The 27,190-nt window shown below is 50.6% G+C and overlaps 1 protein-coding gene across 1 annotated transcript in view; it reads right to left on the bottom strand.

The window, feature by feature from the left end:
• The window catches only part of Mroh7 (maestro heat like repeat family member 7), a 44,239-nt gene extending 17,716 nt beyond the window's left edge, over positions 1–26,523 (bottom strand). Inside the window, exons 1-13 of the mRNA XM_052717405.1 lie at positions 25,334–26,523; positions 16,616–16,680; positions 13,809–13,889; positions 12,606–12,685; positions 12,243–12,372; positions 9,968–10,063; positions 9,208–9,312; positions 8,936–9,071; positions 6,167–6,279; positions 5,256–5,432; positions 4,740–4,894; positions 2,432–2,570; positions 2,026–2,216 (exon numbers count right to left, since the gene is read on the bottom strand). Of these exons, the coding sequence (XP_052573365.1) occupies positions 2,026–2,216; positions 2,432–2,570; positions 4,740–4,894; positions 5,256–5,432; positions 6,167–6,279; positions 8,936–9,071; positions 9,208–9,312; positions 9,968–10,063; positions 12,243–12,372; positions 12,606–12,685; positions 13,809–13,889; positions 16,616–16,680; positions 25,334–26,438 (2,573 nt within the window). The 5' untranslated portion in view covers positions 26,439–26,523. The remainder of the gene's footprint in view (positions 1–2,025; positions 2,217–2,431; positions 2,571–4,739; positions 4,895–5,255; positions 5,433–6,166; positions 6,280–8,935; positions 9,072–9,207; positions 9,313–9,967; positions 10,064–12,242; positions 12,373–12,605; positions 12,686–13,808; positions 13,890–16,615; positions 16,681–25,333) is intronic.
• Between the last annotated feature and the right edge of the window lie 667 nt (positions 26,524–27,190).

Raw genomic sequence — 27,190 nt, 5'->3', positions numbered from 1 at the left:
GCAAGACAGGACTGAGAGGTTAAGCACTTGCCATACAAGCTTCAAGACTGGCGTCCAAACCCCCAGAACTCAGGGAAATGCTGAGTAGGCATGGCAGCCTGTGTGTAACTGAGTCTCAGAAGGTAGAGACAGGAGATCCCCCAAGGGCAAGCTAGCTAGTGAGACTGGATGAGCTCTGGGTTGAGAGAGAGAGAGAGAGAGAGAGAGAGAGAGAGAGAGAGAGAGAGAGAGAGACCTTACCTCTGTGAATAAGGCTGAAGAGTGACTGAGGATGATTCCTGATATCAACCTCAGGCCACACGTGCATGCACACCTCTACACATGCACATGCAGATGTACACACACATATGCATATCACACGCACACGCACACATCACCAGGTGTGGTATGGAACCCTGCCATCCCAGCACTCAGAATATGAGGCAGGAAAATTCATGATTCCTTTTAAAGACCTTATCTGAAAGAGAGAGAGAGAGAGAGAGAGAGAGAGAGAGAGAGAGAGAGAGAGAGAGAAATCCATTGTTTTGCAACTCAGATTTGCAAAGATTTAATTGTTCTGCAATACTTTACCCTAGAATAGATGTGGGGATGTAGACACTGGCACAGACCACAACCCCCCGGTGATGGTTTCCTCTGCGCACACTGACAAGTGGGACAGTTGAGGAATTATTACATTTTAGCTAATCTTTGCGTGCGTGCATGCGTGCATGTGTGCGCGCACACACGCACACATTTAGAGGTCACAGAACTTGTAAGGATCAGTTCTCTCCTCCACCATGTGAGTCATGAGGATGGAACTCAGGCTTGGCAGCAAGCACCTTTAGCTGCTGAGGCAGCTCACTGGCCCTTCATTTACATTTCCATAACTCAGTGGTAAGAACTTTTTCCATTATGCATTCCTACGCCATTTTAGTATCCCAAGCTGAAGCCCATGGATACCCCAACCTCCCTTCAGGAGTCCATCCTACACATACGATCACATGCATGCATCTACACAAGCGAGCTCACAGCACTGTCGTCTGCAATTCCAAAGGGCGAGGAAGTGCCCGAATCAGGAGGAGGGCTGCACACACTATGGTGACCAGATTTCTGTACATAAGTATGCCCTGCAGCTGTCAAAAATAATGAGGCAGCTGTATGTCTGAAGGCCTCCAAGACTTGATACATGGTAAGAGCAGAGGCAGAATACCTGTGAGAACAGAATATAAACCCATGTGCTCATCCACACTAACTACCCCTGAGTCACAGGCTAGCACCTGTGTGAACAGAATATAAACCCATTGTTCATCCACACTAACTACCCCTGAGTCACAGGCTAGCACCTGAAAAATGGAATATAAACCCATGTGCTCATCTACACTAACTGCCCCTGAAAGGGCATGAAAAAAAAAGTTCTTGTCTTCTGGGAAGGTATCTGGGGTATGAACAGGAAAAAGAGAGTTGATTTTAATGCCCCCTGTGTGCATATATTATATTCCAACTCATAACTAAGAACATTGGTGGGTCTGTGATACACTCCAATATGAGCAAGCCCTCTGAGGTTGGTAGGGGGTAAAGGTCCTCAGACAATTGATCCCCTCACACCACCATGCATTGAGCAGAGCAGTGGGAATCAGAGAAGGGATTCAGAACTAGCCGTGGAACAGAAGGGTGACTCCAATAACATCGTGTTTCTAGTGTCTGGGGAGGAAGCCCAGTGGGTAGAGAATGCTTGACCAGCATGAACGAAACCCTAGATTTGACCCCTAGGACCAAATAAACTGGGCAGAGTGGAGCATGTCTATAATCCCAGTGACTGGGGAGATGGAGACAGGAGAATCAGAAGATCAAGATCGTCCTCAAAGCAAGCTTGGAGCCAGCCTGGACGACAAACAGGAGAGCCTGTTTCCAAAAACAAAGGTATGCTCCACTTCCTCTTCTAGTGCTAGAATTAATGACTATGAATAAGATGTTTGGGGGGCCCTTGCTGGGTAGGTAGCCCTCCTCACCACAAGGACAGCAGGGTAGAGAGATGATGGGGCCTACCGTACGGGTACGAAGACAGAAAGTTGTGTGTCATCCTTGGCATCCTTTCGAGGAGCCACACAGCTGGGCAGGTGGAGGCCAATGTGATAATGGACCTGAATGAGCAGAGCCAGGAGCAGCTGAGGGTAGATGCGCCTCACACGGCCCACACAGCTGTTGACGGACAGGAGCTCACACAGGCCACTGGCTGCCTAGGGGGAGAGGGGAGGCCAGTGGCTTGACCCAGTCCTTCCTCCAGACACTACTGGCTAAAGCCCAGCTTATTGCTCTGAGAGACTGGGACTGGTTCTCTAATCTAGCCTAGAAAAAGCATGGCTCCTACCCCGCTTTGGCAGACGGGACCTTACAAGCAGGTGTGCTGCGTGGGGTAGAAGGGAAGGCAGGCAGGCAGGTGCCTGGTCCTCACCGCCAGGGGCACAATAGAGGCCCCACCCTTCTTGGTAACAGGCTTCTCCTTCAGGGTAGTCAGGAGCAGATCCAGCAGGTCTCGGACATCACAGCTGGGTTTTCGAAGGATCAACTGCCTCCACATCTCTGCCCCGTTGCTAAGGAGGAAGTAGGATAGTTAGTGGTACCTAGGGCAGGGACCACCTGATGCAAACGGGTTCAGGGCTGGGATGCAGTGCCAACAAAATGGTATCCATGAGCACGCCCACGGAGTGGTCCTGAAAACATTCTCCATGAGGCAGGAGCCTGACAGTGATTGAGAACCTCATTTCCAGGTCTCAGACCAAGTGCTTTATCCTCAGGTAATGTATTACTCAGCAAACACTCATTAGAGCGTGCATTGTGCACCAGGCACTAAGCAAATCTCTGAGGATACAGACACAGACACTTGGAAGTGCTCAAAGTCACTGACTTCTCCCCCTCCACAAGAGGGCATTATTCCCATTTTACAGAGGCAGAATAGAGGCTCAGGGAGGTAAAACCACCAGTCCAGGATGCTGCTGCTAACTGCAAGATATGACCGAATCTGACGTCTCCGAGCTGCCTCCTAGGAGTGGGAATGGAGGTCACAGAGCCTTTTGGGGCCCCAATCTTGCCCTTATCACAGACTCCCAGGAAGCCCAACTCCAGGCCCTTGGCAGGAAGCCACCCAAGCAGGAGCAGCAGCAGCAGCAGGGATGTTCCTGTTGTGGGCAGTTGACAGTGAGCTAAAGGGTTAATGAAACCCTTTTGCCTGAATGCAGGAGCATCTGAACCTTCCACTCGTTTCCCAGCTCTGTTCCCCTGGAAACCCAATAAGATAGTATTTCAACTACGTTGCTAGGCAACGTTTCTTATGATAAAAATGGTCATGTTTGTGGCTGCTTGATACATAACATCTGGATTAGGAGGAACCATCAATTATCTGTAGGAACCAATGGGACAGCTAGAGCATCGGGCTTCCCAGGGACTGTGACCCTGGAAGCTGGACTAGTCTCTGAAGAGACGCAGAAGACAAGGCTTGTGTAAGAGATTCTGGTCCCTCTGAGTCCCCTGGGTCTCCTACCCTCATAGCCTAGTTTCACCTGGGAAGCATATAGGGAATAAGTAATGAGAGGTCCTCACTCTCAGGCCATCAAGTCATGGGCAGCCCTGGGAATCTAGTGACTGTTAGTGGACTACAAAAGAAACCCTTTGGGGCTGTAGCTCAGGGCTAGGGCACTTGCATAGCATGGCCCTGGGTTCGAGGCCCAGCGCTGCAACCAGAAAAGAAGAGAAAAAGGCCCTAATGTAATCATCCCAGTACCTGAAAGTAGGAGGCAGGAGGATTGCCATGAGTTTGTGGCTAGCCTGGGATATAGAATGAACACCCCACCCTCTCCCTCTTCTCCCTGTCCCCCCAACCCCCGTGTGTGTGTGTGTGTGTGTGTGTGTGTGTGTGTGTGTGTGTGTGTGAGAGAGAGAGAGAGAGAGAGAGAGAGAGAGAGAGAGAGAGAGAGAGAGAGAGAAAGAGAGAGAGGGAGGGAGGGAGGGAGGGAGGGAGGGAGGGAGGGAGGGAGGAGCTCCCCCTGGTGGGCAATGCAGTAATAGCTAGCTTCTTAGGTAGTATAGCTGGCCCCACTGATCCTGACTCTGTGACTGACCTGTCTCTATCAGCACACACCCCTTTTGCACAGTTCTGCGTGTGCTTCCTCGTTTATCCAGAAACAACCATGCTATGTAGTCCCTTCCCTGTTTCAGTCATTTAAAGAAGGGATGGATGGGCTTGTTCAACAGGCTAAAGGAAGCAAGACTTGTCACTTGTCACCATCTGGCTAGGTTCCTCTCCAGCCCAAAGAAGGACCTCCATGGAGGCAGCAAGCAGGAAGCCGCTTTCTGCTCACTCACACTGTGGAACAGTTTTTCCTATGAGAAAGCTGAAGACCAGAGAGGGCACTTGAGCTACCCGAGACCAGCAGCTACCATGGAAGAAAGAACTCCGGGCTTTGGAGTCAGTTAGAGCTGAGCGTAGATCCTCACTCTGGCAATGCCTCAGCGGGTGTGGAGGCCAAGAAATATCTCCTGAGCCTCATCAACCTCTGTAGAACAGGGCTGAGTTGGGAATGAGAGACTGGATTTTCAGTACAGATCCAGCAGTGCTCAGGGAGGGCTTCCTGACTGTCATTACCACAGACTGTGTAGGAGCAGGGGAGAGCAGGGCTTCTCTGGACTGGAAGAGTGTCTCATCCCAGGACGGGGCTGCCTCAACCCTTTGAGGGATAGAGGATAGACACCTCCTTGCTTGGTACCTGTCCAGTGGGAGGGGGCACATAAGCAGAGCCACCACAACCTCCGTCATGAAGGAGCTGGCCAGGAAGGAGATGGGCAGCAGGGCCACCTCACGTGCCCGTGGCTCCTGGATGTGGCTCAGTTGCATGTAGATGCCCTGCAGGATTTCTGGGATCTGGAGGTCGCCATGAGCAGATGGAAGGAAGGCCCGTTGGAGAAGCAGAGAGGAACATGAGGAGCATGGGTAGAAGGGAGAAGGGCAAAGGGTAAAGTAACAAGAGGGGACCAAGAAGACAGGGGAGGGGGCACAGTACAGGAGAGACATGGGAAGAAAGGTTCAGGGGCCTGCTGCTCCCCCTGGGAGTGAAACAGACCCCCTTATTGACCTCCCCACTCCTACCAAACCTCCTTCTTAGCCCAGTGATCAGCTCCAACCCTGTCCACAGCCAGGCAGGCTGTGCCAGGAGAAGCAGGATTTGGGGTTTGGGGACTCCCCCAGGCCTGATATCCCAGCCTCTGCCTCCAAGAGGCCTTACCACCTCCAGCGCCCTGTGGCGGTACCACTCCAGCACTGAACTGAGCGTGACCTCCGAGGCCAGCTGCATCATCTCCCCAGAGTCCTTCCCCTGAGCCTCTGAGATGTCGTTCAGGCCTTCCAAGGCTGCTAGCAGCAGGTCCTTTACCTGCTGGGGCCCCAGGAAGTCTCCAAATTCCTGAAATATAAGTACAGAGGTCTTGACACTGCTGAGCAGGGCGGATCCCCTGAGACACATAGAGAGGCATAGACTCCACCCAACTCCAAGAGAAGGTTGGTGCCAAGCACCACGCGCATTCTCCGATGCCTGAATGTTAGATCCGTTGGAGAGGAGCTCAGAGGGACAGCCAGGCACCAAGGTCCTCCTGTAGCCCAAGCTGCTTGGGAGGCTGAGGCAGGAGGATTACATGAACCCAGGGGTTTGAGAGCCTGAGGAGGATAACAAGTCTCCATCTTTAAAAGAAGAGAGAGAGACAGAGAGAGAGAGAGAGAGAGAGAGAGAGAGAGAGAAAGAAGTGGGAGGGGAGGAAAACAAACAGGGGTGATGTGGTCCTTGCACCCAGAATTGCACCAGGGAGAAGGAAGTCATGGGCTAGAACAATGGTTCTCAAACTCCCTAATGCTGTGACCCTTTAACACAATTCCTTATGTTGTGGTGACCCCCCAACCATGAAATTACTTCATTGCTACTTCATAACTGTAACTTTGCTACTGTTATGCGTTGGAATGTGAATATCTGATATATAGGGTATCTGATATGTGACCCCGTGAGGGGTCATGACCCACAGATGGAGAACCTCTAGGCTAGAACATGGAGGTCACCCAGAACGACTATGCAGCTGGAGAAGGCTTCTAGTGGCAACCCCCTTTCCCTCCCCTCCTGGCCTGGGGGCCTGGACCGCCGGTAGTCACCGCAATGACACGCAGAATGTTCTGGCACGGGCTGACAGGGTTGTAGGGCCCTAGGAAGAGCTTGTTGTTCTCATACAGCTCCTTCTTGTTGATCTCTTCCTTGTCCTTGGTCCCTGCAGGGGAAGATGCCTTCTGAGGAACCCTGACCCGACCATGGCTTTGAACTGTGTGTCAAGCCCACACCATCTGCACAGTCCACTTTTCACATAGTGAACCCATGCAGGCAGCAAGTACCCAAGTCAAGAAACAACACCCCCCCCCCCCCCACAGAAGCCCCTCTTCTGACCCCTCTCAGCACCCAGGGCAACCGCTGTTCTGGTTTCTGAACTCCTAGGTAGTGTCCCTTGCTTTTGAACCTTTGGTAAATGGACTCCCATAACACCATCCCCCAGGTCTGGTTCTGCCCTGCAGCATCTGGCACTTGCTCTCATCCATTCTCGGTGTGGTACAATTTTCCAAGCTGGGCGAGCCTGCCAAGTGTATTCCTGCCTTACATGACATGCACCTCTAGGCTGCTTCCAGCCCTCCTGCACAGTACTGATGTGAACAGATAGCATGTCTCCTGGTGAACAGATTGTCGCTTCTGCCAGGGATAGGCCAGGGCAGAAATCACGGACTCACAGTAGGCACAGGCTCACCCTCCGGAGACAAGCGAGATCATTTCCCAGCTCTATTTCCACTATCAATGTTCAAGAGTCCCTGCTGCTTCAGCCCAAGGCATTATGTTTCATTTTGTTATTGCTGTTCTAGTAGCCAATGGCTTTTCTTCCATGGCCCCTATCCCCGCTTTTTTTTGTTTTGTTTTGTTTTGGTTTTGGTTTTTGGTTTTTAAGATAGGGCCTCACCATGTGGCCCTGGCTGGTCCGGAACCACTATGTAGACCAGGCTGGCCTCCAACTCACAAGCACTCTAACCATCGAATACCCATAACTTTGCAATACTTTCTTTTGGTGTGAGCTGTTTCTGTGTTCGGGCAGTATTTTTATTTGTTTGGCTTAGTGTTGCCTTTGCTTGGCTTTGTTGAGACACAGGGGCTCACATCATCCAGGCTGGCCTCCAATTCTCTGTGCGACTGAGGATGGCTTGAACTCCTGATCCCCCTGATTCCGTCCCCCGAGCACTGAGATTACAGGGGGGCACTGCCATATCTAGTTCGTCCGTTTCGTGTGTTTTCAGAGGCAGGGTCTCTAGTCCAGGATGGTCTCACACTTTCCACCCAGCGCTGGGATTGTCAGCCTGCACCGCCGTCAGGCCAGCAGACGCCATTTGAGAACTCCAACCTCTCTGCTGCTTGTGTTCCCTCCGTGCTTTGTGTCTGACTTACTCGGGGCTTAGCTTGCTTATTTTTGCCTATTATCTGTCTCCTGGCAACGAGAAGGTAAGCCAAAGGGAGGCATGCTTAATGAATCTCTTTTCCAGGCTGTGTCCCCAGAGCTAGAGCAGAGCCTGGCACAGAGGGCCTCTGGGTCTTCTGGAGGAGGAAACACGTTTAGGGACTATGCCCTCATCAGAGCCTGGCCTGGGTCCTTCCTGGATCCCCTCAATCTACACAAGGCCCGGGCACGAGAAAGGGTCACTGAGGCAGTGTGAGTGTATAGAGCATGCTCTGCCAACAGAAGGAACTGGTGTTCTGTGGCCAGCCAGAGGCAGATCCACTCCAGCCTTGCACCCTCCACAGATTGCCAACCCACGCTAACGGCGCCCTCCTCCAGAGTGACGGTGGCCTGGGGCTCTCCCAAAGAACACAGGGCACTCAGTTCAACCTGGATTTCAGCAGGACAGATCATACTCAAATACCTTAAAAATGATTCACTGTGCAATTACATTAAACTGGATGTTCGACATTTCCAGGCACCTCTGACAGCCTCGTTTTGGTCTATGCTATCCCCATCCCAGGGCTGGTCAATATTGTAGACTACCTTTCACCCACCATTTAAGGGTCATGAATGGCCCCAGGTCAGTGCAGGAATCTCTCAAGAAACATTGCCGCAAATGCTCGAAATGAGAAAGAGTGGAGACCCCAGATAGATCCCAGAAGGGGGCGGGGCATGGGGAGAAGAAAGGAAGCTCTGTGTGACAAGCACCTGTGACATGGAGCCCTGAGCTGGTTTCTTTTTCTTTTTTTTTTTTCGTTTGTTTGTTTTTCCGAGACAGGGTTTCTCTGTGTAGCTTTGGAGCCTGTCCTGGAACTTGCTCTGGAGACCAGGCTGGCCTCGAACTCACAGAGATCCACCTGCCTCTGCTGTGACGCACGCCTTTGATCCCAGCACTCAGGAGACAACTATGCTGGAGAAGAACACAGGACCCCGCCCTCCCCTCTTAGTATTACAGTCTAGTAGGAAAGATAGACAAAAGGAGAAGACATCCATCATGCCTAGGTACCCGTGGTACCACGGGACGGAGAAATTAAGGTTGGAACAATATGGAAAAGCTCAGCTAATGAAGAGCAGATTTCATCAAGATAGATTTGCTGTCTAGACAGGGCAGGGCAGTACATGCCTTTAGTCCCAGTACTTGAGAGGCTAAGGCAGGAGGATTAAAAGTTGGGGGCCAGCTCCAGCTATATAGTAAGACCCTGTCTCTAAAACAAAACAAACATTAAAAATAAAGGCTAGTTTGTGTGTCTGCCCCTGGTTCCACGGAGATGAGGATTTCACATCAGCTCCCAATCCTGACCTGATCCTTGCTACCTGCATCCAGCTGCCCAGTTGTACCGCCATGCACCCCTCCCTAGCTGTACAGCTGCCAGGGACCTGACGTGGGGCATACGTTTCTGAAGATCCAGGATAGTGTAGAGGATAGTGATGCCGTCCAGAGCCTCCCGGCCGATCTCTTCATCAGGATCTCCAATACGAAGAAGGAGCCTCCCCAGCAGCAGACCCAGTGCTGGGAACCCCGAGGACATCTGTTAGTGTCATAACCACAGGGAGGGAGTCTGTAGCTACACAGTGCAGGGTAAGCAGACCCAGATGGTCTACCCTGACAGCAGCAGATCAGCTGAGAAGGATCACCAGAGTGTCCACCCCTCCAGGAACACTCACGAAGAAAGGCAGGGTCGCAAGCGTGTGGTTCAACACAGAGACATTGCTGTTCACAGCCCGTGCTCGCTCATGGGCCTTCCCAGAGTTCATCCAGGTCCCTAGGGGCTGTGGGGATAAGGGAGAGACTCTGCTACCGTTGGATGCCAGCCTCTGCTGTCCTATGGGTAAGCCAATAATCTACAAGAATTTTCCAGAATGAGAAGGCAATTTGGTGTAGACCTTCTCCTCCTCAGGTGGCTCAGTGATAGGTGAAGTTTGAGCTGAGAATAGGACTCAGACCAGAGGAAGGGAGAGGGGTCAGTGAGGAGAGATGAATGGGAAAGAGACAGGGATAAGGATGGAGAAAGGGGTGAGGCAAAAGCAGGAGCTGCAGGGGGTGGCTGAAAGAACATAGCGGACTGTGAAAGGGCAGAGGTCCAGGCCTGTGACCCCAGCCACTCAGGAGGCGGAGACAAGAGGATCGAAAGTTCAAGGCCACACTGGGCAACTCACTGAGACGATGTCTACAGATTAAAAGTTTTAAAAAGGGCTAGGGGTGGAGCTCGGTGGTAGAGCTTGCCTAGGAGCTGTGAGGGCTTAGGTCCAATCCTCAGGATCACCAAAAACTCAATGAAATGGCACAAAATCTGACAGGGAAGGAGACCACTGCTTCAAGATGATATCCTAAAGTCAAGCCACGCCTTTGGGGTCCACCTCCCACTTCTACTGAGCTGTTTTCCTGTTTCCCCTCCCCCTCCCCCTCCCTCCCCATGCCCTGCACCTCCAAAATACTCTTCAGTCCAGCAGGGGTAGGGTCTTCAATTAAGAGGGCATTGAGCAGTTTCTGCAAGGAATCTAAGGTCTGGTGGTAGAGCGTCTGTAGACAGAAGGAGGACAGAGCTGTGGGGGCTCCCAGCACAGCTGCCAGCCCCGATGGGTGGGTCCCGGAGGAGGGCGCACTCGGACTCATAAAAGCTGCTTTCCAAGCCGGGCGGTGGTGGCGCACGCTTTTAATCCCAGCACTTGGGAGGCAGAGCCAGGCGGATCTCTGTGAGTTCGAGGCCAGTCTGGGCTACCAAGTGAGTTCCAGGAAAGGCGCAAAGCTATACAGAGAAACCCTGTCTCAAAAAACCAAAAAAAAAAAAAAAAAAAAAAAAAAAAAAAAAAAGCTGCTTTCCGGCCCCATCACCGTACTTCACCTAATATACAATATCGGGCAAATTACTTCCTCTCTCTAACAAACTGGGGATTAGTGTCCCCGGACTTCCTACCTTCCCACCCTCCCCAGGGGGGTGGCGGAGCAGAGGCCTGGCCTTCACTGCCTGGCACGAGCCAGACAAGTGCCTGGTCATTTGAGCATCCTCCATCGCTTTCTCTTTAAATTGTTTTTCTCACTTTACAAATCCAGGAGCACTTGTCCAAGGTCACACAGCAGGGAACAAAGGGTCAGCTCTCCCAAGACTGTTAGAGCTGGAGAACTGCCAGGCCCATCCGGCTCTTCCCCTCTCCAAAGTGCTCTGCCGCTTGGCTAAACTGTTACTTCTAGACCCACCTAGATCTGCAGGTGACCCTTAGGGAAGCCACCTCTCCCCTGCCCAGGTTCCTCACCATTTGCCCATACTATGGTCTTGAAATTGCTTTGTGAGCACAGGCAAAGCTGAGTGGTGGGTTCAAACTGCTCCGGGAAGACCCTCTCTTTCTTTTCTTTTTTTGGTTTTTCGAGACAGGGTTTCTCTGTGTAACTTTGCGCCTTTCCTGGAACTCACTTGGTAGCCCAAGCTGGCCTCGAACTCACAGAGATCCGCCTGGCTCTGCCTCCCGAGTGCTGGGATTAAAGGCGTACGCCACCACTGCCCGCCCGGCTGACCCTCTCTTTTTTACCTGCTCTCCTTCTGCTGGCTCCCCAAGTCTATCCCCTGGGTTGTCATTGTCCCAGCTTCCTAATTACACTCTAGAGCCAGCGGCCCTTAGGATGACACTACAACCACCAAGCCAGCCCTCCAGCTAACTACCTCCTCCTTCCTGCCCACTGCTGCGGCTTGTTAGGTACCACTGCCCTCTGCTGGCAACACTCATAACTACGAGAGGGCTGCCGATGCTTTCCACAGCAAGGATTCTGGCCCGAGTCTCTCAGGGTGCCAACTTGAGAAGCCAGAACCCAGAGACTATCTGTCTGTGTGGTCTGACTCCTACCATTCTAAGCTCTCTTCTCAGAGTTCCTGTCTCACCCTTCAAGCTCCAGTCACACGGCCTCTTGTTATCCCGGCAGTTGGCATGGGTTCTGTACAGGCTCTTTACGCCCCCCTCTTTCAGGAAATCACCACATCCCCTATCCTCCCTAGGCCATGTCCCTCATCCATACTCTTTTTGGCACCCCACAATTTATGCTTGTAGCACTGACCGCCCCCTGAGATTTTGCATTTGACTGATTTTTTGATAGCACTCTTCTCTTCCACCCTCAACACCCCTGCAAAACTACCATCGTGATGTGGAGAGGGGCGTGGTGAATGCCTGCTGAGAGAAAGGCTGGCCGAAAGAGCTGAGCTCAACCTCTCACTCAACCTCCCGCCTGGCCCTAGCTCTCCTTGCATCCTACAGCTAAGCCCCACCCTCACTGGTACCTCTAGGAATAACTCTGCAGAGGTTTAATGATGCTCGCCCCCTTTAAGGTGCTGTCCCTCCAGGTCTCTGCCCAGTTTTCCCCAATCCTCTTCCATATGGCCCCATCCTCAGTCCTACCCTCCGATCCTGGCCCCTTCCTGTGACTTTGTAGCCTCTGTCTACCTCCCTGATACAGGACGAGACTTACAAGTGGACAGAGCCCTCCTGGCGAGCCACTACTGCAATAGTTCACTCAGTTGCTGAACAGTTATCCAGCACCTGTTCAGACTGACACAGGTCAGGTGAGTTATTCCAGGCCAACAGCCAAGGAGTGTGTTGTGTGTGTGTGTGTGGGGGGGGGTGGACTATCTATAGAAAGCCCCTACGCATCCCTGTGAGCTGTCCCTTCTGGGGATGTCCCCAACCTAAAGACCCACCAGGAGGGCCCCGCTCACCTGGATGACTTCTGCCTTGGCCTCATCTTTCTCCTGCATGGCCTGCACAGAGGGCAGTGAGAAGACACTCCGCGCACAGGTGCTCACCAGCTCCACCCTCTCCCGCACATTCAGGATAGGCTTGGTGTGACTGGGCGAGAGAGGAGAGGAGGCAGGGGGTGGAGTGAGGAGGGGCCTGAGAATGCAGTGGGGAAGAGGGCATCTGACTCAGCCAGGCCACCTGGGATAAGATGAGATTCGAGCGAGGGTGTGGAGGTGACATGCTCTGTGAGGACCGGGCAGGGGGAGAGGGAAAGGCTCAAATGGACAGAGGCATGGGAGAAGGGGCAGAGCTTGGAAGAGAGAGGCAAGAGCGGCGGATACCTCAGCTGCGTCAGGATCTCCATGGCTTGCCGGCGGGCAGGGCTCAAAAGGGAATCCAGGGGTTCCTCCCGAATTTGCTTCTGGGTGGGGAGCACAGAGCCAGTGAGAGCCAGCTGTGGCTGACTCCCACGCTCAGACAGCAGGTCATGCAGGCCAAGACCACTCAACACTCAGCACCCTGATTTGTATATCATCCCATGTGCAGAGCTTGGTAAGGGTGGTTCCCACGGTGCCTTTCTGGTGACTGACAGCTAAACCATGGAACTGACCCAAGTAAGAAGCACCAGGCTTGGCCCCTGAAAGCTGTCCAGTCGAATTTCTCAAACATCCTCCTACTTCTCACTTTTCATCTGACACCTGCACACAGTAGGTGTTCAATTAATGTCTGTTAAAGTTAAGTATTATGCCTTGCGTGTGGGCAGATGTGTATGTGAGGTGTGTGTGTGTGTGTGTGTGTGTGTGTGTGTGTGTGTGTGTATGTGTGTGTGTGCGTGTGCGTGCGTGCGCGCGCACATGTATACAGAGGCCAGGGGTACCATTCTTCAGGAGCCACACACCTTGGTTTTTGAGGCAAGGGCTCTCACTGGGATCCAGAGCTGGTCAGTTAGGCTGGTCTGATTGGCCGGAGTGACTGTATGTTTCCTCAGTCACCATGCCTGTTTTTCATGTGTGTTCTGGGGTTGGAACTCCGGAACTTTTCCTTATGAGGCCAACACTGCTGTCTGAGCTAGGCCCCCTAACCCCCTTCTCTCGTTAAGGACCACAAAGCCAAATGTAACTGTGTAAGCCTCCGTGGTGAGTGGTGCCCAGTTCATCCGAATGGGTAGTTAAGAGGAGGCTGCTTTCGGGAACCCTCTTAAGTTGCCCATCCGGAGGGGTCTCTGAGGGTCGATAATAACTGCTCTCAGCTGCACAGACTTCACAATGGACTAGCTAATGGGTCGTGTCCTCCCACAAGCAAAGCTACAAGCATAATCTCACCCATTTGTGAGATGGGAAGAGTGAGGCTCAGAGAAGGGAAATGGCTTGCTCATACTCCCTCTTGGCAGGTGGGGGCAGTAAAAGGTGGGTAGATCTTAGCCTCAAGCCCAAGAGGCCTGCCTCCTGCTCCTGTCCTCTTCCCAGCTCCCTCCAGCTGTCTCACTGATGGGCGGACTCGGGAACTCCACCCCAGTACCACAGCCCCGCCTGTGGCTCCCGCACCATCATCATCTTCATTGTTGTCTCCTTCTCTTTCATTTCCGTCTCATCCTGATTCTTCTGGAAAGTGAAGCTGTTCTCTCCCTGCAGGGTCGTGGGAAGCAGAACCACAGAGTGAGACTTTCCCTCAGTCCTGCCATCCATCTGGGCAGTGTATACAGCACCCTCTAGCTACCTAGCACACATAGCTCTTCCCCAACCACCCAACCCCGGCATTGACCCATGTCTAGGTTTGGTTTCCATTGCTGTGATAAAATGCCCTAACAAAACCCGGCATAGTGGTGCACGCCTTTAATCCCAGCACTCGGGAGGCAGAGGCAGGCAGATCTCTGTGAGGCCAGCCTGGTCTACAGAGCGAGTTCCAGGACTGCCAGAGCTACACAGGGAGACCCTATCTCAAAGAAACCAAAGTAAATAAACAAGTATAAATACCCCGACAACAGCAACTTAAGGGAGAAAGGGTTTATTCTGGCTCACAGTTCAGGGTACAGTTCATCGTGATGGTGAAGTCACAGGACAGACATTTTAGACTAGTGGTCACATGACATCCATAGACAAGGAGCAGAGAGCAAAGAATTCATGCAGTCAAGTGCTTAGCTCCTTTTTCCCCCCTCTCAGGACAGTCCAGGATCCCTGCCTAGGGAATGATACTACCCATAATGGGCAGGTACTCAACTGATGTAATCAAGATAATCCCTCATAGATGTACACACATGGTCTAGACACTCTCTCTGAGACTCTCTTCCCAGATGATTCTTGGTTGTGACAAACTGACAACTAAAACTATCACAACCCAAGAGAAGGGACATGTTTCTGCAGGGGGTATCTGGGAAGATGAAGATTAGTGAAAAACCTTGATGGTGGGATGGGAAGATGGCTCCTGAAGTATGCATTTGGAAGACCAGATGTGAGGGGCAATAAAGCACCCCTCCCTCTCTAGTCAACTAAAGGAGGATGGAAAGGGTCCATACACCTCAACCTGAAATTCTACCATCAGTAGTAACACCTCTTCTAAGCCTTTTGGTAAATTCCAATCAGATTAAGGCATTCTGCTACCCGAGAGATGGGGCACACATCAGCCTGTGTCAACCCACTGATTCCCTTCATCTTAAGGAGGAAGACAAAATCGCAGGAAACGAACAGCCTCACATTCCACAGTGAGGAAAAAACGACACCTTGATCTGCTGCAGACTATGGAAGGTTAATGGCCACAGGTTCTTTTCGACTTGTCCCATCAGTGGACAGAACCTCCTTGCGCTCTGACTCAGACTATTGTGAAAGGGACGGATGTCAGGGTTTGTCCCAGGGCACGCTTTTCCTTTCTGGAACCCAGACGCCATGCTGGAAGGAAACCCAGGCTAGACTAAGGAGGGATGAGCCCATGCAGAAAGGGAGCCTGGCAAGTCTCAGTCCCCTAAGAGATCTGTCTGTACAATGTAGAGCGGAGGAACCACCCGGCTGAGTCCCATCAAACTGCAGCCTGGAGAAGGTAACCCTGCAAATCCTTACCCCTCCCCAGCAGCGCACTGAACTAAACTGCTTGGGGTTATTAATCTCAGTTTGGAAAGGGAGAAGGGTGTCAGTTTAGGATGAATATTCAGAGATGGCTGCTCATACGAGTGGACATTCAGGCTTATTCAAGAACAAGGGCAAATGTCTATTTCCCCAGAATGAAATTTCAGGTTGCTTTTCTGTGCTTGGAGTTAGAATTAGCATCCTGCACATTGTAGGGCCCTGTCGAGCTCACTGAACGATGGCGGTGACGGCCTTCCCTGTACGAGCACTGAGCTTGGGTCTGGAAGGGCCTCACTTCAACTTCGCTGGGCCCATTCTATAGAGGTGGAGACTGCCCCTGCCCCCAGACCCATCCCACCACATCCACATTTGTGTCATGCTTATGTCTAATCCTGCTGGCCTGGCCTTCTCAGCTGCACAGCCCAGACCTGGGTTAGGCCTGATTACTTACTCAGTAAAACGATTTCTAGCCTATCTGTCCCTTTCAGAGTCCCTCCCACAAGGCATTCAGGTGTTAAAGACTTTCATTTAGAACCTACTGCAGGCTGAGCACTGCTCGGCCTCCGAAGGCTCAGCTGTAGGACGGACTAGGATCCCTGGCCTGTGGAAGACTCTAGCCGGAGAGACTGTCTCCCTCACGCTTGTGTTTGGAGTGCTCCATCCGCAGCTGGTGTCGCTATGAGGGGAGGCTGTGGAGCCTGTAGGAGGTAGGGCCTGACTAGAAGTCAGTCACCCGCAAGGGTGTCGGGAATAGGGTCCTCTTTCTGCCTCACTATCGCTGTTTCCTGGTCTTCTGGATGTGCGGTGTCTGCCACCCACTCCCCCTGCCATAAACCGAGCTGTTCTCCCCCGCGCCCCGGACTGTGACCGCCGGAAACCCTCTGAATCTCTGAGCCAAAATAAACCTTTTCTCCCTTAAACTGTCCGGTCTTTTGGTCACAGCGGCACAAAGGAAACTCCAGTGGAGGTGAACGCGCAACCAGAGGAGCCGGTGACCCCTCAGTACTTCAGACAGCACACAGTTCCCCGGAGGGAGAAGAGATGCCGCAGAGGGGTGGGCGGGGCCACCCCTGGCCTGGGCGTGGTGGCACACACCTGGTGTCTCACCCCTCCCTCCGGAGGCAGAGACAGGAGGATTGCTACAAGCTCAGTGCCAGCCTGTTCTACATATCAAGTTCCAGACCAGCAAGGTTAACTACCAAGACTCCACCTGAAAAGAGGGGGATGGGCAAGGAGGGCGGGATGGGGGAGGGGAAGGAGGAGGGAGGGGAAAGAGGGCATGGGGTTGAGCATACCTGAGCTGTTTCCTTCTCATCCTCTCTCTTCTCTGGCGTGTTGACCTTCACATCTTCAGAGGTTCCTGCACATCACAGGTTCAGTGAGAGAGGAAAAAGCAGAGCATGGAGCCCTCAGGATGCCATATTCCCATCTCACCTCCCCAGTGGGTCCCTCCAATCCTCACTCTCTCTCACCAGACCAACAAAGCTTGGAAAAATGCAAATTAGCTCGTGCCACGGACCCTCCCTAGAAGCCTTCAGTGATACTCCACGTCTTTGATTTTGCTCTTGTGGCCCTGCCTGGTCAGTCTCCCTGTCCACCTCCCCAGCTTATCTCCCTGCTCTCTCCTCCATCCCTGGCTGTGTCTATACTGGCCTCTGTCCAGTTCCAGGCAAGCTCGTGGTCAGGTGGTTTTCTCTACTCCAGCTGCTGTTCCCCAGGGATCCCATTTTTAGGCCTCACCTTGCCTGCCGCCTCTCTCAGAGGCCTCTTCTGGCCCCCAGGATAAGAGAAAACATATGTGTCCCCCCAGCATAGCCTGTGCCTGTCCTTCAGGGCTTGTTACAGTGGCTGATTGCTGTTTTCTCAGCCCAGATCCCTTACCTTGCTTTGGGTGAAAGAGCCCCTGTCTTTCCTGTAGGTCCCTATTCCCAGCAATTAGGTCAAACCCCACCCATTCTCCTTTGCAAAGAGGGATTGGTCTGCAACCCAAGCTTGGCCAATATAGAGTGTCCCATTCTCCTAACCAACAGGACCAGTGATGGGTACTGAGCTGAGGAAGGCCAATAAAAGCCTTCTGTTTAAGGGGACACTGGAGGAGAACAGATCTCTATCCATCTGAGGTCACAGGCACCAGGGTCTGGGAGAGCTGGGATTCAGGGGGATCTTGAACTGCCAGAGGCTGCTGGAGGGCTAACCACAGGGAAGAGGACACACTGGTACAAGACATTGACTGTTAACTACCATTCTTCACTGAAAACAGCAAGGTTCCTGGGAGAAATGGCAGGTCCCAGGGAAGTTTAGGATGAGCCTGGGACATCTGGCCCCAGAAAGCAAGAAAGAGGGCTCAGAGGTAAATGGAAGAACATACGTGTTTACCTAGAGGAAGTTCTGCTGGTCAGACTAAGGAAATCTTATCAGCATAACTAATGAGAGCAACTGGTTTAGAGCCCTTAAATAAACCAGAAAACGACACAAAGAAACACACCCCTAAGTTGGAAGTTCGGAGTAGTGGGATAATGATGTGTTTTCAAAGCCCTCTCACCACAAGATATTACAAGGGAAAACAATGCTGTCCAGTGGAGAGCCCCCGGGCAGGCCTCTTATCAGACAATGGGGTGACCAGCCATCAAGAATGAAAACCGTTCGAGGCCAGCCTGGACTACCAAGTGAGTTCCAGGAAAGGCGCAAAGCTACACAGAGAAACCCTGTCTTGAAAAACCAAAAAAAAAAAAAAAGAATGAAAACCGTGAGCCTCAGAGGGGCGCAGAGAGAGAAAGCCACTATGGCTCCCAGCTACTCCGGCCAGCGCTGCAGGACCTGAATCGTGCCAGCCCACAATCTTACATGCATCAAGGAAAAGAAAGGCAGGGAAGACCAAGAACAGAAGGAGGCGGAGCAGGACAGACAGAATGACAAGATTCTGAACCGGAACCAGAGCTAAGAGTACGGTGCTGAGAGAGTTGGCCACACTTGATTGAATAGGGTGTGAGAATCCGGTGGAGCGACATATAAATATTAATGCTTTATTTACGGTGATTATATTTTGTGCCTTTTTTTTTGGTAAAAAATGTGCTGAAAATTTGGGGGTGATGGGGCACCACTTGGCAGCTTACTAACAAGTGATTCAGGAAAAAGAAAGATTTTAATGATGTGCTTTCGACAAGTGTGTAAGCCTTTTTTAAAAAATCATATTAAAAACATCAAGGGGCTGAAGACAGCTTCCTGGATAAAGCACTCGCTGAGTTCAGATCCCTGGCACCCACACAGATGCAGGGTGAGTATGACGGCCTGCCAGTCAGAGTCTCAGAAGGTGGAGAGGGGATCCCAGGAGCAAGCTGGTTAGCGGGACTGGCCATATAGGCAACCTTCGTGTTCAATTGAGACCCTGCTTCAATGAATAAGATAAAGAGCAGTCAGGAAAGACTCCTGATGTCAGCCTCAGCCATCAAAACTCATGTGTACCCACACACACGTGAACAGGCACCTACATGCACATATACCACATATATACATATGTTTAAAAAAAATACCTAACGAACAAAAAAATATTTAAAGAGCTGGAGAGATGGTTCAGTTGGTAAAGTGCCTGCCATACAGACACGAGGATCTGAGTTCAATCACCTCCAACACACACACACATACACACACACACACACACACACACACACACACACACACACACACGAATACATACATAACAACAGACACACATGTAGTATGGGCCTACTCTGTGACCACACTGTTCTAGGTATATCCAATAAAAGTGAACAGAGACTCAGGCATGGTAGCACACATCTGGAATCCCAGAATTCAATAGGCTAACGCAGAAGGATCATGAGTTCCAGACAACCTGGGCTACAGAGCAAAACCCTGTATACATTTTTAAAAATTCTCTCTCCCTCTCTCTCCCTCCTCTATCCCTCTCTTCTTCTCTCTCTCTCCTTCTCCCTCCCCCTCTCTCTCCCCCCTCTGAATAAAGAATTGCAGGTCTTGGACATACTATGCAAGTGCTCTATTACTTTATAATTTTAAAAAATTAAAACCAAGCATGGCGGCTCATGCTTGTAATCCCAGCAGTTGGAAGACCTGAAGCAGGAGGATTGCTGCAAATCTAAGACCAATGGAGACTACCTAGTGGATTTCAGGTTATCTGGGCTACAGAGTGAGACCCTGTCCCAGAGGGAAAGGAGAAGGGGAGGAGGGACAGAGAGAGGGAGGGAAAACAAAATGGGCGAAGGATTCAGAACAGAATCTCTCCAGAGAAGGCATGCAAATGGCCAGTCAGTGTATAAGAATGTCATTCCGCATCCTAAAAGCTAGCTGTTATTGCGGAGGAAAGAAAACAAAAGGCAGACATGCCTCACACCTGTCCCCTGGCGAGGGACTCTGCTACCAGAAAGGTCCAGTCTCTGACACAGGCAGCTCCATGTTGTTTCCGCTTCCCCTCCGGGCTCTCCTTGGTCTCTCTTCCCTACAGTTACCTTAGTCCCAGTAACTCCAGGCCTGACAAAGATATTAAGATAAAGGACCCAAACCACCCCACACAACAGGGTAGTTTCTCGGCACCAACCAAGTTCTCTGCATGGCGGTTGGTTCCTAAGATAATGAAGGAAGTAACTATCAACCAGACTGTGGCCAGCCCAAGCAGACCTGGATTCCCACCATGGAAACTCCCAGCTCTCCCAACCCAAACCTTTGTTTTCCATCCCTGTGGAACATTAAAACTGCTGAGAGCACCCAGACAAGTCCCAGCCCATGAGACTTTCATTCCTCCCCATGGGCTTCCTTGAGAATAAAGCTCCTTTCTTGCCTTCATGGCTGCTCGACTTGAAATTTCTTGGGAAAGTGTCGTGACACTTCATTGGGACTTCCTAGATGCAGGCCTTTGCCCTACCTAACTCTGGCAATAGCAGCATTATTTAAAATAACTGGAAGGGAGCCAGTGAGATGACCCAGCTGGTCAAGGTTTTGCCTCCAAGCCTGATAGTTTAAGTTCAATCCTGGGACCCACATGGTAGAGAGAACAGACTCTTGCAAATTGTCCTCTGACCTCCACACATGTGCTGTGGCATACAACCAATCAATCAATAAAGATAACTTTAAAATTTTTAAATAGCCAACAGAGGGCTGCGGTTGTGTTTCAGCTGATGGAATGCTTCCCAAGCATGTACAAAGCCCTGAGTATGATCGTCACCATACAAAACCAGGTGTGCTGGTCCATGTATGTAATCCCCAAACTCCAGAGGTGGGAGACAGAGGGGTCAGAAGTTCAAGGGCACTCAAGGCCAGTCTAGGGTACAAGAGACCCTGTCTGTTAAGAGAAAGAGAGGAAGATGGAGACACAGAGAGAGAGAGACAGAGACAGAGAGACAGAGACAGAGCGAGAGAAAAATACAGAGGAAACTCAAATGCGTCAGTACGTCACCTTGCCAAGGTGACTCAGCTGAGCTTCTATCCTGCCCTGATCTGGCTTATCTTCGGTTGTTGTCTGTGGGCCAACAGTCTCTTCAGGTGGACCAGCCCAAACCAGTTGAACTCTAACTGCCAGACAGCCTCGAACTTTATCACACTCCATCTCCATGCTAACTCTTGACGTCCTGAGCGCACACACCACCACCATCACCATGACGGCTAACAGCTGCTGTGAGAACAACCAGGAAAACAGTAAAAAGAACGAAAAGAAATTCCCAGCCATCTTCTGCTGGTTCTCAGAAGAGACCGAGCATTTCTCCTTTCCTCAGCCTGTCTCTCCTCTCATTTCTTCATCTCTATGACTTCTCCACTGTCAACAGGTCAGGAAGCTGGTCTGTGAGCCTTCCTCCTTGCTTCTCCTACATCCAGCCATCTTCACATGGGCACAGAGGCGTTTAGGAAACTAAGGCAGGAAGACTGAGATTAGAGTCTAGTCTGAGCTGCACAGCAAGATCACGCCTTGCTCGATTGGTCAATCAAGGATCAGTTTCCTTGGTTCCATGCTTCCCAAAAGTAAAAAGGACCGAATTTGAGGTAGAAATAATTGGTAACTGCTGCGGGCCACAGGAATATATCATAAGAACTCAGCTGGTTATGGCAAAGTCACTACCTGGAGGGATCAAGGAATTCCTCCAGAGGAAGCCAAATTCCAAGGAGCTTTTGGTGTTACTTGGCTTGTTATGTATCAGTTGTCTTCTGTTATGAAAATCATATGTGCCTTCATAGTTTTCCCAATTGATTTTTCCCTAAGAAGGGCTAACAGTTATGTGGACTGATCACTCTCTGGACATACGCATTCCAGGTATTTGGAGAACAGACTCAGGAAAGGCTTCCTCTGGAATCAGATTATCTCCCTTAGCCACTTCCAAGGACTAACAGTAATAACAGTCCACATGCAAGTCTCCCGATTTAAGGTCAATTCCACAAGAAGATACTGCCTAGGTCAGGTGGATGTTAAGTAATAGCTTTACCCAATTTAGCTCGGACCCTTCCTTCTTACAGCCTTACTAACTTTATAGACCTCTAACTTCTTACCTAACCACTTCTAGGAATATTTAGAGAACCTTCTGTGCTGACAGCTATGGTCAGCCAGAACCCCAGTTCAAGCCTCCCTGTAATTATCATCATTGGCAGCATCCAGCCAGGTTCATCCCCAGATGGAGGAGAATACTTTATCAGAGATACCTCTGTATTCTCTAAGAACAAACTTAAGCGTCCAGACTCCCCATTTGAGAAGCCCTGGCAGATGTGCTTAACTTCCTCCTTTCCCGAATCTTACCTCTAGTTCCAGATCTCCCCCTTAACTATCACCAGAGGCATCTAGCTGTACACAGGTTGCCTGGTGACTGAGTACACTTTCCCCCACCCTGCAGAAAAACGGCAGATAGCGTGGACAGATAGGAGCCACAGGAAAAAAGAAGGCAGTTTTATTTTCTCCCATTGACCTAGCAACTTATAGATTTTTAACATTTTCTACCAATCACGTTTAAGATTATAGTTGTGCACATAAGATCCCTCTTCTTAGATATTACCCAAATTTAGCCTTTAGTTAATTCATTAGTCACTTCCCCTTTGGGTTGCAAATGATAATTAACAATTACTGCCCCTCTTTGTGATTCTTATCACCCCTCAGCTTGACCCTGGAAGCCTGACAATCACTGCCTGAGGAAATTCAGGCCCGGTGACCTGGGTGGAGGGGAGGATTGTGATTGTTTGGGTATGTAACTGTAAAGCTAGAGACGGATGATGAATTAAAGTGAATGGACTAAAGAGCTTGGTGTGCTGAGATTCTATTTCCCGAAAATAGTCCTCACCGTTAGTAGTTCTCTCTCCTGAGCCCCCAGGATGTATAATATTAAGGCTGGTCCCTCTATAATATACAAGAGGTAACAAATAGATATAAACAAAATGTAGATATCCACAGGAAAGAACACTTCCAGACACAAGAATAAAGTGCTGGGGCTGGAGAGATGTTCTGGAAGAACACTGACTGTTCTTCCAGAGGTCCTGAGTTCAATTCCCAGCACCCATATGGTGGCTCACAACCATCTGTAATGAGATCTGGCTCCCTCTTCTGGCCTGCAGGGATACATGCAAACAGAACACTGTATACATAATAAATAAATAAATCTTAAAAAAAAAAAAAAAAAAAAAGAATGAAGTGCTGAGTTGGCGGTGATGAGACAAGCCTTTGATCCCAGCACTCAGGAGACAGAGGCAGATGGATCTCTCTGAGTTCAAGGCCAGCCTGGACAACAGAGCAAATTCCAGGACAGCCAGGACTACACAGAGAAACCCTGTTTCGAACCCCTCCCCCCAAAAAAGAGTGAAGGGCTGGCCCACACCACAGGAGGAGTGAGACTTAGAAATAATCACAAAGGGTCACAAATAATATAACTCCACTTATATAAAATGGAAAGCCTCGGGAGGCAGAGGCAGGCGGATCTCTGTGAGTTCGAGGCCAGCCTGGTCTACAGCGCGAGATCCAGGAAAGGCGCAAAGCTACACAGAGAAACCCTGTCTCGAAAAACCAAAAAAAAAAAAAAAAAAAAAAAAAAAAAAAAAAAAAAAAAAAAATGGAAAGCCTTGGGATGTAGCTCAGTGAGCAGGACACTTGTGTAACATGTCCAAGGCCCTGGGTTCAATCCTTAGCACAAAAAATTTATTAATTAACTTAAAGTCTTCAAGATGCAGGTGTGGCATGCTCCTGTGACCTCATTCCTGGGAGACAGAGACAAGGGGTTCAAGTTTGAGGCCAGTGTGGACTGCAGAACAAGACCCTGTCTCAAAATCACATCAGTGGGGCTGGGCAGTGGCCGCGCACGCCTTTAATCCCAGCACTTGGAGGCAGAGCCTGGCAGATATCTGTGAGTTTGAGGCCTGCCCAGTCTACAGAGCGAGATTCAGGATAGGCACCAAAACTACACGAAGAAACCCTGTCTCAAAAAACCAAAAATAAGTAAGTAAATAAACAAATATAAATAAATATTACAGCAGTTAATGAAAGTGTATGGAGGAACGAACGTTTACCAATGGCTAGTGACTCTGAGTGGGGTTTTATGAATGCTTTCTCACCTTGGCAGATATGCATACATAGTTACAAAGCCATGGGTTTGTTTGCCTGATTGCTTTTTACTTTGTTGGGACAGTCTCGTAACACAGGCTGGTCCTGAACTTGCTATATATAACCCAGGCAGACCATATGCTCTTATTCTCTCTGCCTTCACCTCTTGAGTGCCAGGATCACATCCTGTACCACCTTGCCTAGACATCATGATAACTTCTCAAACCACAAGAGGAGGATTGGGGAGATAGCTCGGTCGGTCGGTAGAGTGCTCGTAACACGACCACGAGAACCTAGGTTCAATCCTCAGAACCAAGGAAAAAGCCCATATTTTAGTCTGTGTTTGCAATCTCAGTGCTGGGGAGCCAGAGACAGGTGAGTCCTGCAGCTCCCTAGCCAGTCAGCCTCCAGCCTACTCAGTGAGCTCCAGGCCAGTGAGAGGTGCTGGTGGGTCTCAAAACACAGATGGATGGCTCCTAAGGAGTGGCATCTGAGATTGACCTCTGTACACATATGCACACACACACACACACACACACACACACACACACACACACACACGCACATGCACACACACACATGCATAATCACAATATGGCATTGGTACAGGAACAAAAAAGGAACTATTGATTGATCCAGATGTGGTGGCACATGCCTGGAATCTCTCCACTTGAAATGTGAAGGCAGGGGGATCTGAAGCTCAGGTTCATCATTCCAGTATGTAGCAAGTTTGAGACCAGTCTGGGCTACACGAGACCCTGTCTCCAAAAAAATATGGAAGAAATACCAACTGAGAGAATGCACAGCAACAGACCCTCCTGTGTATCAGGAAGGAGGCATTGCCTCCAGAGATCAGGGCCGGAGTGGATTCTTCAAATCTCTGCAGAGGAGATCATGCTAAGCCTAAAGATGCCCTGTTCCTCTGGCCAAGCCAGCCTAGGGAGTCAGGGCTAACATTTATGTAAAAGAGTAAGACATTCTGAATGGGGCCTATGACTAGAGGATGGTGGTGCCCCTGACCTCTTGGGCTTTTAACTCTGCAATTGGCTCTGTGTTTCTTATTTAATAAGACGGTTACATCTACAGGATTGACTCAGGATTTAGATAGAACGGAAGGATCATTGCCTGGTGGAACAGCACTGAGATCCCAGCACTGAGAATGCAAAGGTGGGTGGATCTCTGTAAATTCGAGGCCAGCCTACTCTACATAGTGAGTTCCAAGCCAGTCAGAGCTACACAGTGGGACCTTGTCAAAAAAAAAAAAAAATTATCATATTACAGTTAAAGAAATTGACACTCAAGGAGGCTGAGTAGCTCCCAAGTCATACAGCTGGCCAAAGTGCTGGCCAGAGCATGGTTGCCACTGTGCTGTGAGTCGTGAGTGCATCTGCTCCCTTCTCATTCCTCTCCACTGCCCACCCTGCCTTGTGGCTCTGAATACATAATCCTTCTAGGCTACCTCCTCTTCCCTACTCACCCTCAGGAGGGCTGCGGAAAGCCGTGACACCCTGCAGGCTGTCCCACTTCCCCAACCTCCTCTCCAGGGGCATGGTGCGGATGCTGTTGTCCTCAGAATAATCTTCTCGCTGGCTGCTCAGGGTCAAGGTGGAGGTGTCGCTCACCATGAAGCTGGAGTCCATGCTCAGAGACTCAGAGCCCAGGATCAGTGTCATGCAGGAAGATGGAGAGAGAGTGGAGTTGGGTGCTCGGGCACTTGAGTGCAAGCTGAGACCTTCGCTAGAACCAGGAATCAGGCTAACACGTGAAGCCCGAGTGACAGTCACATTTAAATCGGTCCTGGGTTGACTGCTGGAAATGGACCCCTTGGAGCCTGTGTTCCAGGATGCACTCAAGGCTTCTTTGGAAACAGATGCAAAAATAGTACGTGAAGTCAATGCGATGGACTCATTTGGGTTTGAGACTGTACCCAAGTTCACCTTGGAGATGTTCCCAGAGCGCATATGGTCCAAAGAAGTGTTGGAGGCTAGAAGAAGAGGCACCTGTGAGCCCTGCCTAGAGATGTTCTGACTCCGGACCAGGGCATCTCTGGAAAGAGCCCTTACAAATAGGTTTGGCTCGGGCCTGGATGGATTAGAGTTACTGTGACCCAAATCAGAAACTTTGTTTGAAAGGGACTTGGGGGCATCCTCAGAGCATGGCCTAGAAGAATTCTCTGGACTTAAAATAGCAGCCTGTGTAGAGCTGGGGCTTCCAACGGGCTGTGAGTCTGGATGGAGAGTCCCTGCTGAGTCAGCTCTGGAGATGTAGTTCAAACTCTGGTCTGCAGTGTCCACAGAGCAGCTGTTGATCTGGATGGAGGCTGGAGTCGTGGCTCCGCTGACGTTGGGGCTGGAGATGTTATTAGACACTAGGCCAGGGACCCCCTCCGGGTCAGGACTTGGAGCTGGATGAAGGACTGAAGTGACAGCCAAGCCATGTGCTGGGAGAGGAGCAAGGGTCAGGTCTGGGGTGGGCCTAGGCATGGTGTTGGACATTATTCCTGGGACCTTGTAGGAGTTGAGACTTGGTGTCTTCTCTAGGTCTTTATGGAGAATGAGACTAGCACCCCGACTCAGGGCCATGTCCAGTCTGAAGGCCTCTTAATGCCGCTGTCCCTTCTCTCCAACTGCTGACTGTGGGGCTCCCTGCAGCACTCCTGGGAGAGAAGATGAACGTAGCCTGCTAGAACCCTGTCCTGTGCGCCCCCGTCACAGATGAGGGCCTCTTGCTGTTACCAGCTCCCTTTCCCAGCTCCATCACGCCTCAGCTTCCTTCTCACTCTCTCCATTCCATGCCATGGATATTGACCTCCTCCTGCTCCTCCTCACTTTGTGTTCTGAACAAAGACACTGCCTTTGGCTTGGTGCCTCCCACTGTGCCTTGCCAATCTCAGCTCTCCTACCAAAATACTCATCCCTCTTCGTTCTAATGACTGAGCCCTGTTAGAGACAAGCTCTGGGTGTCAAGAACGGCAGTTATTCTAGCCAGACACGGTGACTCACACCTGGAACCCCAGCTCTTAGGAGGCTGAGGTGGGAGGAGAGTTCAAGGCCAGCCTGTCTCCAAAAATGGAAGAAAGAAAGAAAGAAAGAAAGAAAGAAAGAAAGAAAGAAAGAAAAAGAAAGAAAGAAAGAAAGAAGGAAGGAAGGAAGGAAGGAAGGAAGGAAGGAAGGAAGGAAAGGAAGAAGGGAGGGATAGAAGGGAGGAAAGAGGAAAAGGAAATGGAGGAGAGGGGTAACTGTGAGTATCCTTGATCCCGGAGCATCTCCAGCTTCCAGACAGTGTACCAGGCACACAAGTCAGTCTACAAACAGGCAAATGAGCAATCTCTCCC

The sequence above is a fragment of the Peromyscus californicus genome, unplaced genomic scaffold (assembly GCF_007827085.1).
Source record: "Peromyscus californicus insignis strain IS unplaced genomic scaffold, ASM782708v3 Scaffold_5__1_contigs__length_169319896, whole genome shotgun sequence".
NCBI classification, from domain to species: Eukaryota; Metazoa; Chordata; class Mammalia; order Rodentia; family Cricetidae; genus Peromyscus; species Peromyscus californicus.
This window is presented reverse-complemented; position numbering and strand designations above follow the sequence as displayed.